General features: G+C 32.7%; 1 protein-coding gene across 1 annotated transcript; it reads left to right on the plus strand.

Annotated features, from left to right (window-relative positions):
- Positions 1 to 6,382: 6,382 nt before the first annotated feature.
- LOC125215648 (E3 ubiquitin-protein ligase BOI-like) lies at positions 6,383 to 7,542 on the plus strand. Its single transcript, XM_048117130.2, has 3 exons — positions 6,383 to 6,520; positions 6,610 to 6,799; positions 6,888 to 7,542. Exons 1-3 carry the CDS (start codon positions 6,465 to 6,467, stop codon positions 7,305 to 7,307), a joined length of 666 nt encoding a protein of 221 aa, XP_047973087.2. The 5' UTR covers positions 6,383 to 6,464; the 3' UTR covers positions 7,308 to 7,542.
- The last annotated feature ends 6,929 nt before the right edge of the window (positions 7,543 to 14,471 follow it).

The following is a 14,471-nucleotide window of genomic DNA, read 5'->3' on the forward strand; positions in this document are numbered from 1 at the left end:
AATGAGCGCAAGCATAACATTTCCTTTAATATATCTAACTAATTAAGAGAGAATAACTAATGATTATAATGATACCTTTATATAATTTAGAAGATGGGGTGACCACAAGCCAGGGGAACACTCCGATTTAAAGAAATTGTTGAAAAATTAATGAAATGTGAGTGAAGAAGAGGAAAAATTCGAAGAAGATGAAAAATTCGTAGGTGGATAGAATGATAAGAATAATGGAATGGTTGGTGTAAAAAGATCTGAATAATTCCGAGCACTTGTACGATGTGCTCGTAATTTTCCGAGCACCTTCCAAAGGTGCTCGTTAAAAACCGTTCAGATTAGTACGGCATTATTATTGCTGTTATTATTGCTGAATAATGGGTGGATTTATATTATGGGAATTCCCGAGCACAGAAGTGGTGCTCGGAATATGCCAAGCACATAAATAGTGCTCGCCTGTATCAGTAAAAATAAAATGAAATATATTGATGTAATAGATTTAAGAATATCTTAAAATTGTTGGAATGTTTCATGAATATATATATTTTTTTGGGAATTCGAAAATAAATCGAAAAACATTGCATATATATTTTATGGTATATTTTATGCTACAAAATTGTTGAAGTATTTATGAAAATATTTTTTTAGGAATGCCGAGCATAGGTCTCGTGGTCGGAATATTCCAAGCACGAACATAGTGCTCGCTACATCTATAAAAATTAAACATTTACGCTGCATATATAATTACTGGAATGTTTTAAACAAGCCGAGCACCTACCATGTGCTTGGCAATTGCCGAGTGCCTTACAAGTGCTTGGCAATTATATAAAATATAGTATAAATAATAATTATTTAACATAATAAAATTTTCAAACATGCCTATATTTTTTACATGTATACAGAAATATCTAGAAAAATTTGCATGTGTGAAAATTTATGGATCATTCACCATAAATATTAAAATCTATTTTGAACATAAAATATCAATATTTTAAACAAGCCGAGCACCATCCAAGTGCTTGGCAATTGCCGAGTACCTTAAATGTGCTTGGAATTATATAAAAGTAATATAAATATTTTTTATACAATGCCGAGCACGGATTTTAATGCATTATTGATAAAGTAAGAGAGAGATATAGAGAGTTTTTCTCCTCCTCAATATTTGTAGTTGGATCGTATGAATCCTGTTTCAAGTTTTTCTACACCTGCTTGCATTCCATCAACTCCCGACGCCTTTCAAGGTTTCATGGAAAAGAGTGCATCTCTAAACTCTTTATTAGTAGTAGTAAACTGAGTACTGATATATGTAGCCAAACTTTCATTAACTACGTGGAAGGCACCCTTAATAGCATACGACGACCTATGCATGTTATCCTCACTATAAAGTTTCTCATAAAAGGACACTGCCATTTCGCGAAGCTGCTCTTGCTCCGTGATCCATTCTCCATCATCATTTATTATGTTTGAGCACTAAAATGCACTCTTGAATATTTCACATAGATGGTACTTTCATTATACTAAAATTGGATCATGATAAAATGCAAACTCTAAATATTTTACAAACTACAAACTATGATTTAGACATTAGAAATTATCAATAGATGACAAAATAATAGCAACAAAATATATATCAACAATATTTATATATATCGGCCAAGTGAGACCTTCTGGAATGGTCAAACTCAGCTCATGTAGATGAGTTTGGTCTACTTTCCCACTAGTTCGAATTATATTGGTCGACATCTTTTAGTTTACGATCACAATTGAGTGACGACATGATGGTTATAACTCACACAGTCAATGAAACTCTCAGGTCATCTAGCTTGAATAACTCGATCACGAATGGCTACCCACTCAGTCAGTCATCTCTTAATTATTCATGCACTTTTTGGTCCAATTTATTCCATTTTCCATTCTTAATATTTAGCCCATTTTATCTTCAAAACATGATCAGAATGTTGTCAAAACTCTCAATTAATGAATATTTAGATAAAAGCAATGAAAACTAGTCCTAAGACTCGTAAACCAAACTAGATCTAACACTTAAAACATTTTATTTATTTTTATCTAGGAGACACCAAACATTAGGTGCTCATGTTCATTAATACATAGATTTAAGAATCAGACATTGGCAACTTGCAAGAGACTTGCTAGTAACTGCGACCAATGAATATGCAAACAAATCGAAATAATTTCATGGAAAAATTCTACACATCTCAATCAAATTACATAAAAGAAAGTGCTAGTACACATATGTCACAAATATATATGCTTTCCCCCAGAACCTACGTGCATGTTTTTCAATGTCGCAATCTCAAATAATTTTAGCAAGAAAGAAATAAAAAAATGATTAAGGCAAATATCAACATCAACATACCTAACATTGTCTAACCAAAACAGTAATTACACTGTGGCACCTCTATTATTTGGTCAATAGAAGAGTACAACCATTAGCATCCACTTAAAGTTAGCATCCCATATAGATAAACTACATTAATTAAATTAGTCTGTTTCATAATCAAGTTTGGTTTCTTTATCTAGATTATCTCTCATCAAGTTTATTCAAAACTTTGGCGTTCCTTCAATCCACGTTTCACACTAGTGTTTTCTTGCTTTTAACAATCCACTTGAGAAATTTTACCTTAATTAGTTATACAACGATGGGAAGTTTTAGTCAATTTTGAAAAGGAAAGGTGGTCCAAAAATAATTCATGTTTTGTACCTAAGTTAAAATCAATTACTCCATTTCGTTTAGACACTATCCAATGGTTCCAAAACCTTCAATTAATCAATTTTAAATTTCGATATCAAATAGATGTCTACATTGGAAAAATCGTGCATCTCCAAGATTGTACACAAAAATTTAAAATAGGTGAATTTACTCAAAATCAAATTAAATAAATAGGTTAGAATATTATTATCGAAATATTTTGGTATAATTAGCGATAAGATCCAAAGATTGGGATTTGTATAGCAGTTATATCAAGTGAATAAGTGATTACTCGATTAATTAGTATTTTACATGTTCATGTTTGTTTGTTTTTTGTGTGGAAAATTGTAATTATATATTGCTAGCCAATGTTTACACGTTTCTTTGATACATCAATTTTACAATATATATAGTAGTAGATCTTTTGAATTGAAATTAGCCGGCACAACTTCTAGAGCAAAACTTTCATTGATGTGGTAGTATAAATTCGTATAGGCAATTGAGACGCAATCACTTGTGTTAGAAAGTTTTAAATAATAAAAATATTTTAGGAAGCAAAAGAAAATGTCATTAAATTAAGGATAAATTAACTTAATCTTTTTATTTTTTAGGACGCTTCCATTTGCGTCATCTAATTTTAGTTGTGACACAAATAATAAGAACGCTTTTTGAGGCGTTGGTGGTATATTTAAAACACAAATTAGCATCATTAACTGTATTAAAAATATTTTTAATGGTTTTTTTTTAGTGGTACAATTAATTAGTTAGATTCATGCATAATAATGTCATTACACTAATAAGTACGTTGAAAGTAGGCATAACTTAATATCATCAAACAAAACAAGATGCTAGAAAATCCGTTCACTAAAGTTGAAAGTTAAGGTAATTGCATTGATTTTCTTTTCCATAAATTTGGAACCGTTTAACAAAAGGATGTTTACAATTACAAATTATCGATCTTTTATCTTTTCTCCATGAATATAAAAGAATCCAAATTGTTGTAAAAAGGATATAGGAGAAAAAAGGGTTTAAAAAAAGGTAACGAATAAACAATTTATGAATATAAAATAGGACTAAATGTTATCCCAACCTGGATTTAGTTTCAACCATAAATGGTGAATGGTCGGTTTCGTTTTTCTGATAAGCTAGTGATATGCTGCCGTCACAATTGAATATATTATCAATAGTAGTACTCCCTCAATCCCAAGGAAGATGATCCCTTCCTTGGGCAGCACAAGATTTTATTCAACTTTATTTTGTGTGTTAAGTGGAGAGAGTAAAGTAAGAGAGAGGAAATAAAGTAGAGATAAATGGATTTCCATTTTAAGTAATGAATCATTTTGATTGGGACAGATAAAAAAAAATGGATCATTTTCAATGGGACAGAGAGAGTAAAAAAAAAAAATGGACCAACTATTCTTTATGTATGGGACGGAGGGAGTACAAGAAAAAGGTGGACCAACTATTCTTTATATACTAGTATATGGATTAGAATTCTGTAGCATAAAAATGCAGGCGTTGGCATTAATTTAATACTAATATTTATTGATTATTTATGATAGGTGTGAATCCTAATGATTTATAGGTAAAGCATTCACGTGAAAGAATATAGGAATGACAAACCATTGGAAAATAAAATAATACTATCATATCGATATTTCGCACTTAATTAAACAATAGTCTCATTTAACCACCAATTAAAGATTAAAAATAACATATATATAAAATAAATTAAAGTTGATGAAACACCGATGGGTTTTCCTCTAGTTACTTTCAAATGTGCGTAGTGGGGCTTTATAGTGGACAACCGTAAACCTAGATACGTTCATGAAATGAATTAAATTTTATGGCAATGTACAGTACTCTCTCCCCTCCATTAGAAGTTAGACCATCTCCAATCATACATCAAAACTCATTTTTGGTGTAGATAATTTCTCCAATCATACACCAAACTCAAACCCATTTTTGAGTTTTTCAATTAAATAACACCAAATATGGTGTTTACTCCAAAATTTTGTTAAAGAAATACTAAAAAATGGTGTAAACTTAAAGATGGTGTAAATGGTTGGAGTAAAACTATTTTTGGTGTGACATATACTCAAAAATGAGTTTGAGTTTGACGTAAATGGTTGGAAATGGACTTAGAAGTCTTATTTTTTGAGGTACGAGTTTTAAGAATTATTAAGAAAAATTGGTGGAAAAAAGTTAGTTCATAAGAAGTCTTAGTTGTATATATTAATTTTAAATGAAATATGAGTGAAAAGAGTTAGTAGACGGTAGGTCCTCATTTATGGTAAAAGTGAACCAAGACTTCAATTTGTGGACAGATTAAAAAAAAATTGAGACTCCTATTCACAGACCAAGGGAGTAATAAATAATTAAAACGTGGTTGAACTCATGGATAAGATATTACATTTGTACGATTAGTTTTCACATATAAATGTAAAGAAGAGAATAAAAATACTCAATAAATGTATAAGATGGAAAATAAAATAAGAAAAAAGAAAATAGCAACATATACTACACGTCGAGAATGTCCAAGGAAGATAACTAATTAACTATACAATATCAACTCTATTACTCCCTCCATCCAGGGGTTTCGTTTTTACATTTTAGTTCTTCCACGAATAAGAGTCTCGATTCATAATTATCATAAATGGTAAAAAGACTCCACATTCCATTAACACATTCAACTTCCATATCATTTAAAACTAATATTTACAAGTAGTCCTATTTCACTAACTTCCTTCCACCCATTTTTCTTAACATTTCTTAAAACTCGTGCCGGAAAGAAATGAGACTCCTATTCATATGCGAAGGGAGTAATTTGTAAGAATAATGGTAGTAATTGACGGTGAAAACAAATGAACCATAATGATGTTAATTTGAAATCAGAGAAAAACATGGGCCACAAATGAGTCGATCATCGTACCTAGGCCTGTCAAATCGGGTATCCGCGGATACCCGATCCGAAAATTTCGGATATCCGATCCCGAATTTCCCAAAATCTCGTACCCGATCCGAATTTTATTTCGGGTACCCGGATACTCGACTCGGGTATCCAGTCCCGAATAATCGGGTATCCAGTCCCAATTTCAATTTCGATTTTGCTTTTTTTTTTTTTTTAAATATCAACCAAACACTTTTAGAAATACAAAATGTAGTTCAAATTTAATTGGCGTGTCTGTATGCACAGTAACTAGTAACAATAAACATAATATTTAATATTCCATTACTTAAATTTTTAAAAATTGGAATTAATATATTAATACATTATTTTAGTTTTTAATACTCTATGACTATGAGCAATTAGAAATTACAAGTAAAATGAAAAACGGAGAGTTGGGTTTGTAAAAAGCAAGAATATCCTGACTCCTCAGCCACTAGTACCTATGCATAGCTACAAGTACTCAATATTTAATTACGTATTATAAAAAATAAGAATAAATACATAAAAAAATTGGATAATTCGGATATACCCGAAAATTCAAAATTTTCAGTACCCGATCCCGATCCGAAATCCGATTTTTCGGATTGCGGGTATCCAATTACCCGACTTTTTTGGATTTGAATATCAGGTATTCAATATCCATTATCCATTTTGGCGGGCCTACCATTACTTGAGTCTGCCAGTCAGCCTGGATCTGCAACGTGGCACATTTTACTAGTGGTTAATGGATCGTTTTATAATACTGCTAAATTCAATGCAGATATCAAACCTCTCGCTATATCTAACTCTCTCAATTTTAAATTATCAGTTTTAATGGCGGTTGAAGCAACGCATCCCAATTTGTTTCCTCCGCAATTTCTTCAACACAGGTAAGTGTAACCTCTTCTTCTTCTTCTTCTTCAGTTTTTGCTGTGACTTTTATTTGCTAAATATAATATAGGTGTAGTGTTTTTTGCAGAGAAAATTTTATGAATCCTCCCCACGAAGGGCATGCGTACAGCCACAAGTTTGAGGCGGTGAATCAGCACTTTGTTTCCGAATCTAAGACCCATTTTCCGGCTACCAGAAAGCGATATAGAGATGAATTATTCGGTGAAAACATCTTGCCACAATTCCAGCTGGAGATCGACTCCTTAATTCATCAACATGTGAGTCTTCCAATCACGATTCTTCAATTCTATTAAAAAAAATTTTAAAAAAATTGCAATTGAATTGATGATGATTTTTCTGCTGCAGACGATGAAAATCCGATTGGAATTGAAGCAGCAGGCGAAGATGGCGGCGGCGAGGATGGGAGAGTCGATGGCGAAGACGCTGCGGGAGAAAGACGATGAGATCGAGAAAATGGCGAGATTGAATCAGATGCTGGAGGAAAAGGCGAAAGGCCTCTACCTTGAGAGCCAGCTGTGGCAGGAGATGGCGCGGGCCAACGAGGCGGCCGCGAATTCCCTCCGACACGCGCTAGCTCAATTTGGAGGCGCAGCAACGGCGGCGGTGGAGGAGGATGTGGAGTCGTGCGGCAGCTGCTGCGATGAGACGACGGAGAGGAGGATGTGCCGGATTTGCGGGGAGAGGCAGTGCTGCGTGGTGGTAAATCCAGAAATGCAAGCCCAAATCTTGGCCCTAGGATTAGATGATCTAATGGTCAATAATTAACCCAAAACACGGAAGGTCATAATTAAGTAGTTTTAGGTCATATTATAAGATTTGAGTTTATGTCATGTTAAGATCATTTTAGGTCATGCTTTGTTAGCATGACCTAAAAATAAACTAACTATGACCTAAAAATGTCTTACGTATGACCGTGTTCTGCATTTCTGTATTTAAATCTGGTCTTCATAGATCAAAACCCTATACACTTCTGGATTTAAATGCATTCTTATTTTGATTATCTCCCTATATATATATATATATATATATATATATATGCATGCAGCTGGAATCAAGATGAGATTTGCCGGTGGGAAGAAATTCATTAATTTTCATATCTTCATTTTCTTTAATTCTTTCTCACTGCATTATTAAAATTTTAAAATGTCTCGGGTTTGTATGTTTGCACCTCCCCACCGGTAATAGTGAAAGAGCAGGTTTTCGGTGTTGAGTTAATGCAAGGGTGTATCCAATTGATCAGGATGAAAATCCTAACCTAGCTGAGTCGTTGGTACGACGATCGGAACCTGGTATCAATAAAATTCCTCAACCCACTTCTACTGGCTAGTATAGTGGAGGTAAGGGTCGAATCTCACAGAGATGGACACGTTAGGATAATCGTGGTGATAATCTGGAAGGTTTTGGTTAGCTACCACGCTTTGGGATGAGACTCTACCTATACAGTAATTAAACGTGGTACTCTACTGACTGGTGGGCGTGAAACTGATAGACATGTGGTTGTGTACGTGAGAATGAAGGACAAGGTGTTTTGGAGACATGTGGAAAGTAAAACGGTTACTATAAAAGGCAATATGTAATAACAGAGAATATATGGTGGTTGGGTGGCTACTCTGACAGGTCTGGGGGGTACAAACTCAAAAGTAAAGGACAAAAACAAAAAGTAACTAAAAAGTAAAAGTGGTCCTAGAAAAAGTGGATTGTGATGTTTTCTTCTTCAAAAAGTATGCATAAAATTTAAATGAACACAAACTCCATGGATGAACTCAGATTTACAGCTTCAAACATAATATCCATAAATTAAAAGCTTAAACTCAAAGATTAACAACCAATAATTCCTGATTACTGCTACTGACTAACATGCAAGGTGGCGACGATAACGTAAAATAAAAAACTCATGCACAAAACCTTAAACCGAAACAAAGAAACTCAAAATTCCAGTTAACAAACCCAGATCTAGCCTACTCAAACGAAAACGTGCTTAAACACTTAGAAAATAAACGCGATAACTAGATCTAAGCTACCCAGGCAGAATGAAACAGATTCGAACCAAAAGAGATCTAAGCTACCTAGGCATAAAACAAACTTCATTACTAAAAGCGTTTGGATCTCAACAAAATACTTCAAAAGATAACAAAGAGATAAGTTATGCAACAGATCCAATGAAAGAAAGCAAGTAAAGATTTAAACTAAGAAAGCGATTAAAGATTGTTTTGCCACTCCGGACGATGAAACTGCTACTACTACGAGATGAACTGGCTGGAACGATGGATGGTGATTCTCTGGTGGACGTCTGGAACTTCAGGTGACCATGGCTGTGGCGAGGAATGAGAAGATGTGGACAATGCTAAAGGAAATTATCTTTTCCGAGAGAGACTTCTAACTAGGTGTAGTGACCGAACTCCTTCTCTCTCTCCAAGTGGCTCCTTTTATAGGGACGTTTGCCCATACTTTTAGGGTAGACTTCCTTCGCGAAATGACTCATTTGCCCTTGTTTGTGGTTGATCATCCAAACAATCCTTCTTCTCCATCTCGAGCCTTCTTTCTGGCATGAATTCTGGTCAGTATTGCACTCTTCTAGCGCTCTTTTCACCTGAGTTGTCCGAACCTTCTCCTACTGATTGAGACTATTTTTCCGCATACTTAAGCAACTTCTTTACGAATAATACATGTAAATCACGACATATTGACCAGTAACCAAAGCTTAGAATACGACTTATCAAATAGTGACGGCAAGGAAAATGACAAAAAAAATCGCCTTCTTTCTATAATTTCATCCAACTTTCCATCTAAAAATTAAGGTTATATTTTATTCAAATAAATTTCCTATAAATGTAATTATTAAAGATAATGAAAGGACATGACATGTTGTTTATTGCGAAGTGGACTCGTGGAGTCTTTTCCCAAAAACTAGAATCATCATCTATTTAACCTTTTTCGCCATTGAACACAACCATCATAAAATAATATACATATATGTTTAATCCTCATAATTAATTAGGCTTTTCGATGTGCGAGTCACGACGCAACACGTAACTAAACTAGTGTTCGATTTCACGTCAGTTTTGGTAATTCGCTTTCAAATATTAGACCTTCCGTCACAAAATAAATAATCCCAATATGAAAAACTAACATTATACTTTTCTTACTCATTATTATTCTGAGAAATACGAAGACAAAATAATCTAAAACGCATATAGTGTTTGTGAATATCAATAGGGAATTAGGGATAAATTTCATAATCTGATAGTATTAATTTTGCATAGAATTATGAAATAAAATACTACTTCCTCCGTCCCACAAAAGATGTCACACTTTCCTTTTTAGTTTGTCCCACAAAAGATGTCATATTTTCCTTTTTGAAAAAAGTTCTCTATCACATGAATATAATAATTATATTTTCTCTCTTCATTTAACACACAAAACAAAATCTCCTAAAATCCCGTATTGTCCCACAAGTGTGACATCTTTTGTGGGACGGAGGGAGTAATTATTTAAAAATAAATTAGAGGCACCATGAGTTGTCACGTTATTGAGAGCAAATCAATTACATTCTAATGATGTTTTATTCCAAAACTAATTAAAATCAAATATCTCCATGTATCACGACCGTTACTCCTATCTCATTTGTTAAATCCAATAGTCATGATTCTCATGAATACGTAAGAATCCAATTATGATTGCAGTGGTGAACCAAACAATTTTAATGAGAAATTGATCAATAATCATTATTATTCTCTGTTATTATTTCCCATTTTGTACATAACGATATTTAGTTTGTGTTAGTTGGTCTAGTGATAAAATGGTTGATATTAAGTAGAGTATAGTACTATTTTGGTCCTTTACGAGTGGTTGATATTAAGTAGAGTATAGTACTATTTTGGTCCTTTACATGTGGCCGATTTTTTATTTTGGTCCAAAATATTCACTTTTTAAAAAGTAAGTCCAAAACAAATGAAAAATGGTATCGTTTGCATCCATTTTTTACGGCACCGTCAATTCTCGACGGTCAACCGTCAATTAGTGAAAATTTGACCCGATTAGACTTAATCTGAGATTATTAGTTGGTTAATATTATATTAATTATTTTGCTAATAATTCAATTTTTTTAATATTTTTTAATATGAATAATCAAACAACATTTTTCACTAAGTATGGAATTGGAATTTCAAACGGCACTCTCTCTTTTCTTTCTTCTCTCTCGTCACTTCACTCTCTAAGAAGAACCCTAGTTCTGATTCCGACCAAGAAGCCCGATTCCGACCAAAGCCGCCCGATTCCGACCGATTCCAACCGATTATTGTTGGTTGCCATGAGTTGGAAGTCGCCGTACCCAAACCACCGTTACACCGAAGGTTTCGTCGACATGAAAAAATTATATGCGAGGAAGAGGAAGAAGGATGAAACGAGCGATTCACGTCCTCCTGACACCGAACAAGGACCATCGGCTGAGTCTGGATTTGTGGGTTCTAACCCTAGCTCTGACGCGGATGTCCATTCTTCTCCGGAAATGAACCCTACTTCTTCAGTCTTTTGTGGATTTTGATGCTTTTTGGGTGTTGATGGTGTTAAGGTTGATACATTGCCTTATGACAATATTTTTTTGTGGATGTAACAAGTAACTGTGGTTGTTTTTGAGCATGTATCGTGTAAATGGCTTATGACATTACCTTATGACATTATCAGGTGCAAACGGCTTATTTTGTGATCTTGATGCAGTACCTTATGCCTATGTCTTTTTGATCGGTTAAATGTTCAGGACCATTACGAAGTAAAAAATGAATATGAAGGACCACTTTGTATTGTATTTTGTTATTCATTTATTGGTTCAATTTGATGTCGATTTATTGACATAGTCGATGAAGAAACAATCACAATCACATAGAGGAAGCAATCCAATAACGTATGAAACCAACATCACTCACAAAATTTTGTACATGTAACTCTGCAATTGATGTGCTTAAATGTTCAGGACCAAATGGAAGTAAAAAATTTATAGGAAGGACTACTTTGACTTATACTTTAGGATTCTCCAATTAGGGCTTTCTGGCGATTTAGAACATCACTGCAGAATTCAAATACAAGCAACACAACAACAAATTTAAATCTACTTCAACATTCAAAAAGGATTCACAAATACTACATCAAATTACTTGAATATACACATAAGTGTTGCAACAACAACAAAACAAATAACAACAAAGCTCAAAACATTGATTAATTTCTGGATTTTTTTCGTAATTTCGGTCAAATTCAAAGCCAGCTCCTCAAAATCGACACCACCGGCCGAGGATGACGAAGAAGAGGCCTGATTTGGCCCGATTTGGCTCGTAATTTCGACATCACGATCTGGCTCACACCACTTGAAGAAACCGCATTCCTTCATCTCACATGTGAAGTAAAGCTTCCCCCTCGACGGTTTGCCTTGTCCGATGACAATACGGAGCGCCGCCTCTTCTTACAATAGCAGAAAGCGTAGCTTAATCGGAAGTCTCCGAAGTCACAGACACGGTCGCGGTCGCGGTCGACAGAGCGGTCGCGATCGATGGAGACGAAGTTCCGGCTACACGTCAAACGGCCCATGTTCGAAGGTGTTTGGTTGTTGCAGATAGGGCTGTCAAAATGGATATCGGGTATTGGATACCCGATATCCAAAACCCGAAAAAGTCGGATAATTGGATACCCGAAACCCGATTTTTCGGGTATCGGATCGGGATTGGGTAGTGAGAATTTTGGATTATCGGGTATCGGATTACCCGATATCCGATCGGGTATATCCGAATTATCCGATTTATTTTCTAAAATTAATAAATTATATTTTTATTATAATTAAATGTTATTTAATTTCTTAACTACAATTTAATTAATACTTAATAGTTAGCATATAAGATATGTAATTTAATTTTTTAATTACATTTTAATTTCATTGACTTGTGATATTTATAATTTTGAATTTTTTTATGATATTATTGTTAGATCTTGATTCTTAAGAATTACTCCCTCTGTCCGTCCCTGTCACTTTTGCGCACTCGTTTTGTAAAAATGATAATATATAGTTAAAGTGGAGAAATGGTAAAATAATAGAAAAAATAATGTTGTGAAGATTCTTCTTAACATGATTTTCTCTCTTACTTTACCAAATATCCACTTTAACTATATATTATCATTTTTACAAAACGAGTGTGCAAAAGTGACCGGGACTCCTAATGACGGACGGAGGGAGCATTGAATTGTGATATTTATAAAGGATGAATGTTTGAACTTATGAATTTTGATGGTTATTGACTTATTGTGGATGGATGAAAGATGTTAATATGTATAACTTGTGAATTTTGTATTTTTCAAAGTGTGTAGTTATTTTCTTTTAAATTCGAACAAGTACAAGAATTTTGTATTCCTAAAGGTTTGTAGTTATTTTCTCTTATATTTGAGCTACTATAAGAATTTTGTATTTTTAAAAGTTTGTAGTTATTTTTATTTGAATATTAGTACTTCAACTTTGCATTAAACTAGTGTTAACACCCGAGCTATGCACGAGACAAAAGATTTTCAAGTAAAAAAGATAGTATATTAGCAACTAAATATATAAAATAAAGAATATAGATTAAATAATATAAAATTATATTTACTGATAACAATATAAATTAATTATAAAGAGTATTCATAATATTATAAATAACACTAAAAAAGTTTGTACTTCTCTCAAGATGATCTAAACGAACCATTTCATATTTAGAATAAGATTCTATACAATTTAAATATCTAATACACATATGAGTATAGTAATATTAAAGAAAAGAAATAATAAAATAGAAAATGTGAGGATGAAAAAAAATAAAATATACAAATAAAGTTAAATATACTACTAAATCCAAAAGGAAAAAAAAAACAAATAATCTGAACGACTGAATAATTTTTATTTTCGTTGAATTAACAATAACATCACTGGTATTGTAGTAGGAGATAAACATCAATATAAAAAAAAAAACAAAAAACAAAGTACTATTTCCTCTGTCCCAGCGAAGATGACACATTTTGACTTTTATTTTGCCCCGGTAACATTTTCTCTCCAATTAATATATTCAATCATTTTTCTCTCTCTCCAATTAAATATTTAACTCTCTTTCTTTCTCTATTTAATACTTACAACCACATTTTCTCTTTCCAATTAACCACATTAACTAACAATTTTTAAAATCTCGTCCAGCTAAGAAATATGTCATCTTAGCTGGCGCGAAGGGCGTTCTATTCTATTACTCTATATGGTGGCAGATCCTCTACTGTTTTTAAAACAATGTAGGGTATATTGTGCATCCATATATTTCATTTGATTCTTTTATCAAAACATAAATAGTCTGATTAACAGGAGTATATACAAAAGATATTTTTAGTTAATATTTTAATTCAATAAAAATATTCAATATTAGTAATACATACAGTACTATATACTCCATATATACTTGAGTGCTCTAGTTCCTATTACTTCGTATTTTAAAAATAGAAACTATTTCAATTTTGGACTGTCTCATAAAAATAAAAATTTAAAAATCTTTCTATTTTTAGACATAGCTCTCACAATCCAATTTTTCATTCTCTTTCTTAAAAATTTTCTATTTTCATTCTGTCTCTTGCTTTATTGATATTCCTCTACATGTCATTTTAAATATTTATATTTATCCAGGTAGTACGTGTTAGTACATCACATTTAATAATGAATAATGTTTCATTCAGTCAAAAACATATAAATACACGATTATTTGGTATATATAAATATATTTTATACAATTATCTATACACCTATTTATATGTATATGCACTTAATTACAAACATATATAATACTATTATCTACTTTTAGTTGAATTAAAAAAATAAATCACTAAATCACATGATAAAGAGTAGTATAGAATATACTTAATTCAATGCATGTTATA

This window comes from Salvia hispanica, chromosome 3, assembly GCF_029641045.1.
Source record: "Salvia hispanica isolate PSC_SH4W2 chromosome 3, Shi_PSC_v1, whole genome shotgun sequence".
Classification (NCBI taxonomy): Eukaryota; Viridiplantae; Streptophyta; class Magnoliopsida; order Lamiales; family Lamiaceae; genus Salvia; species Salvia hispanica.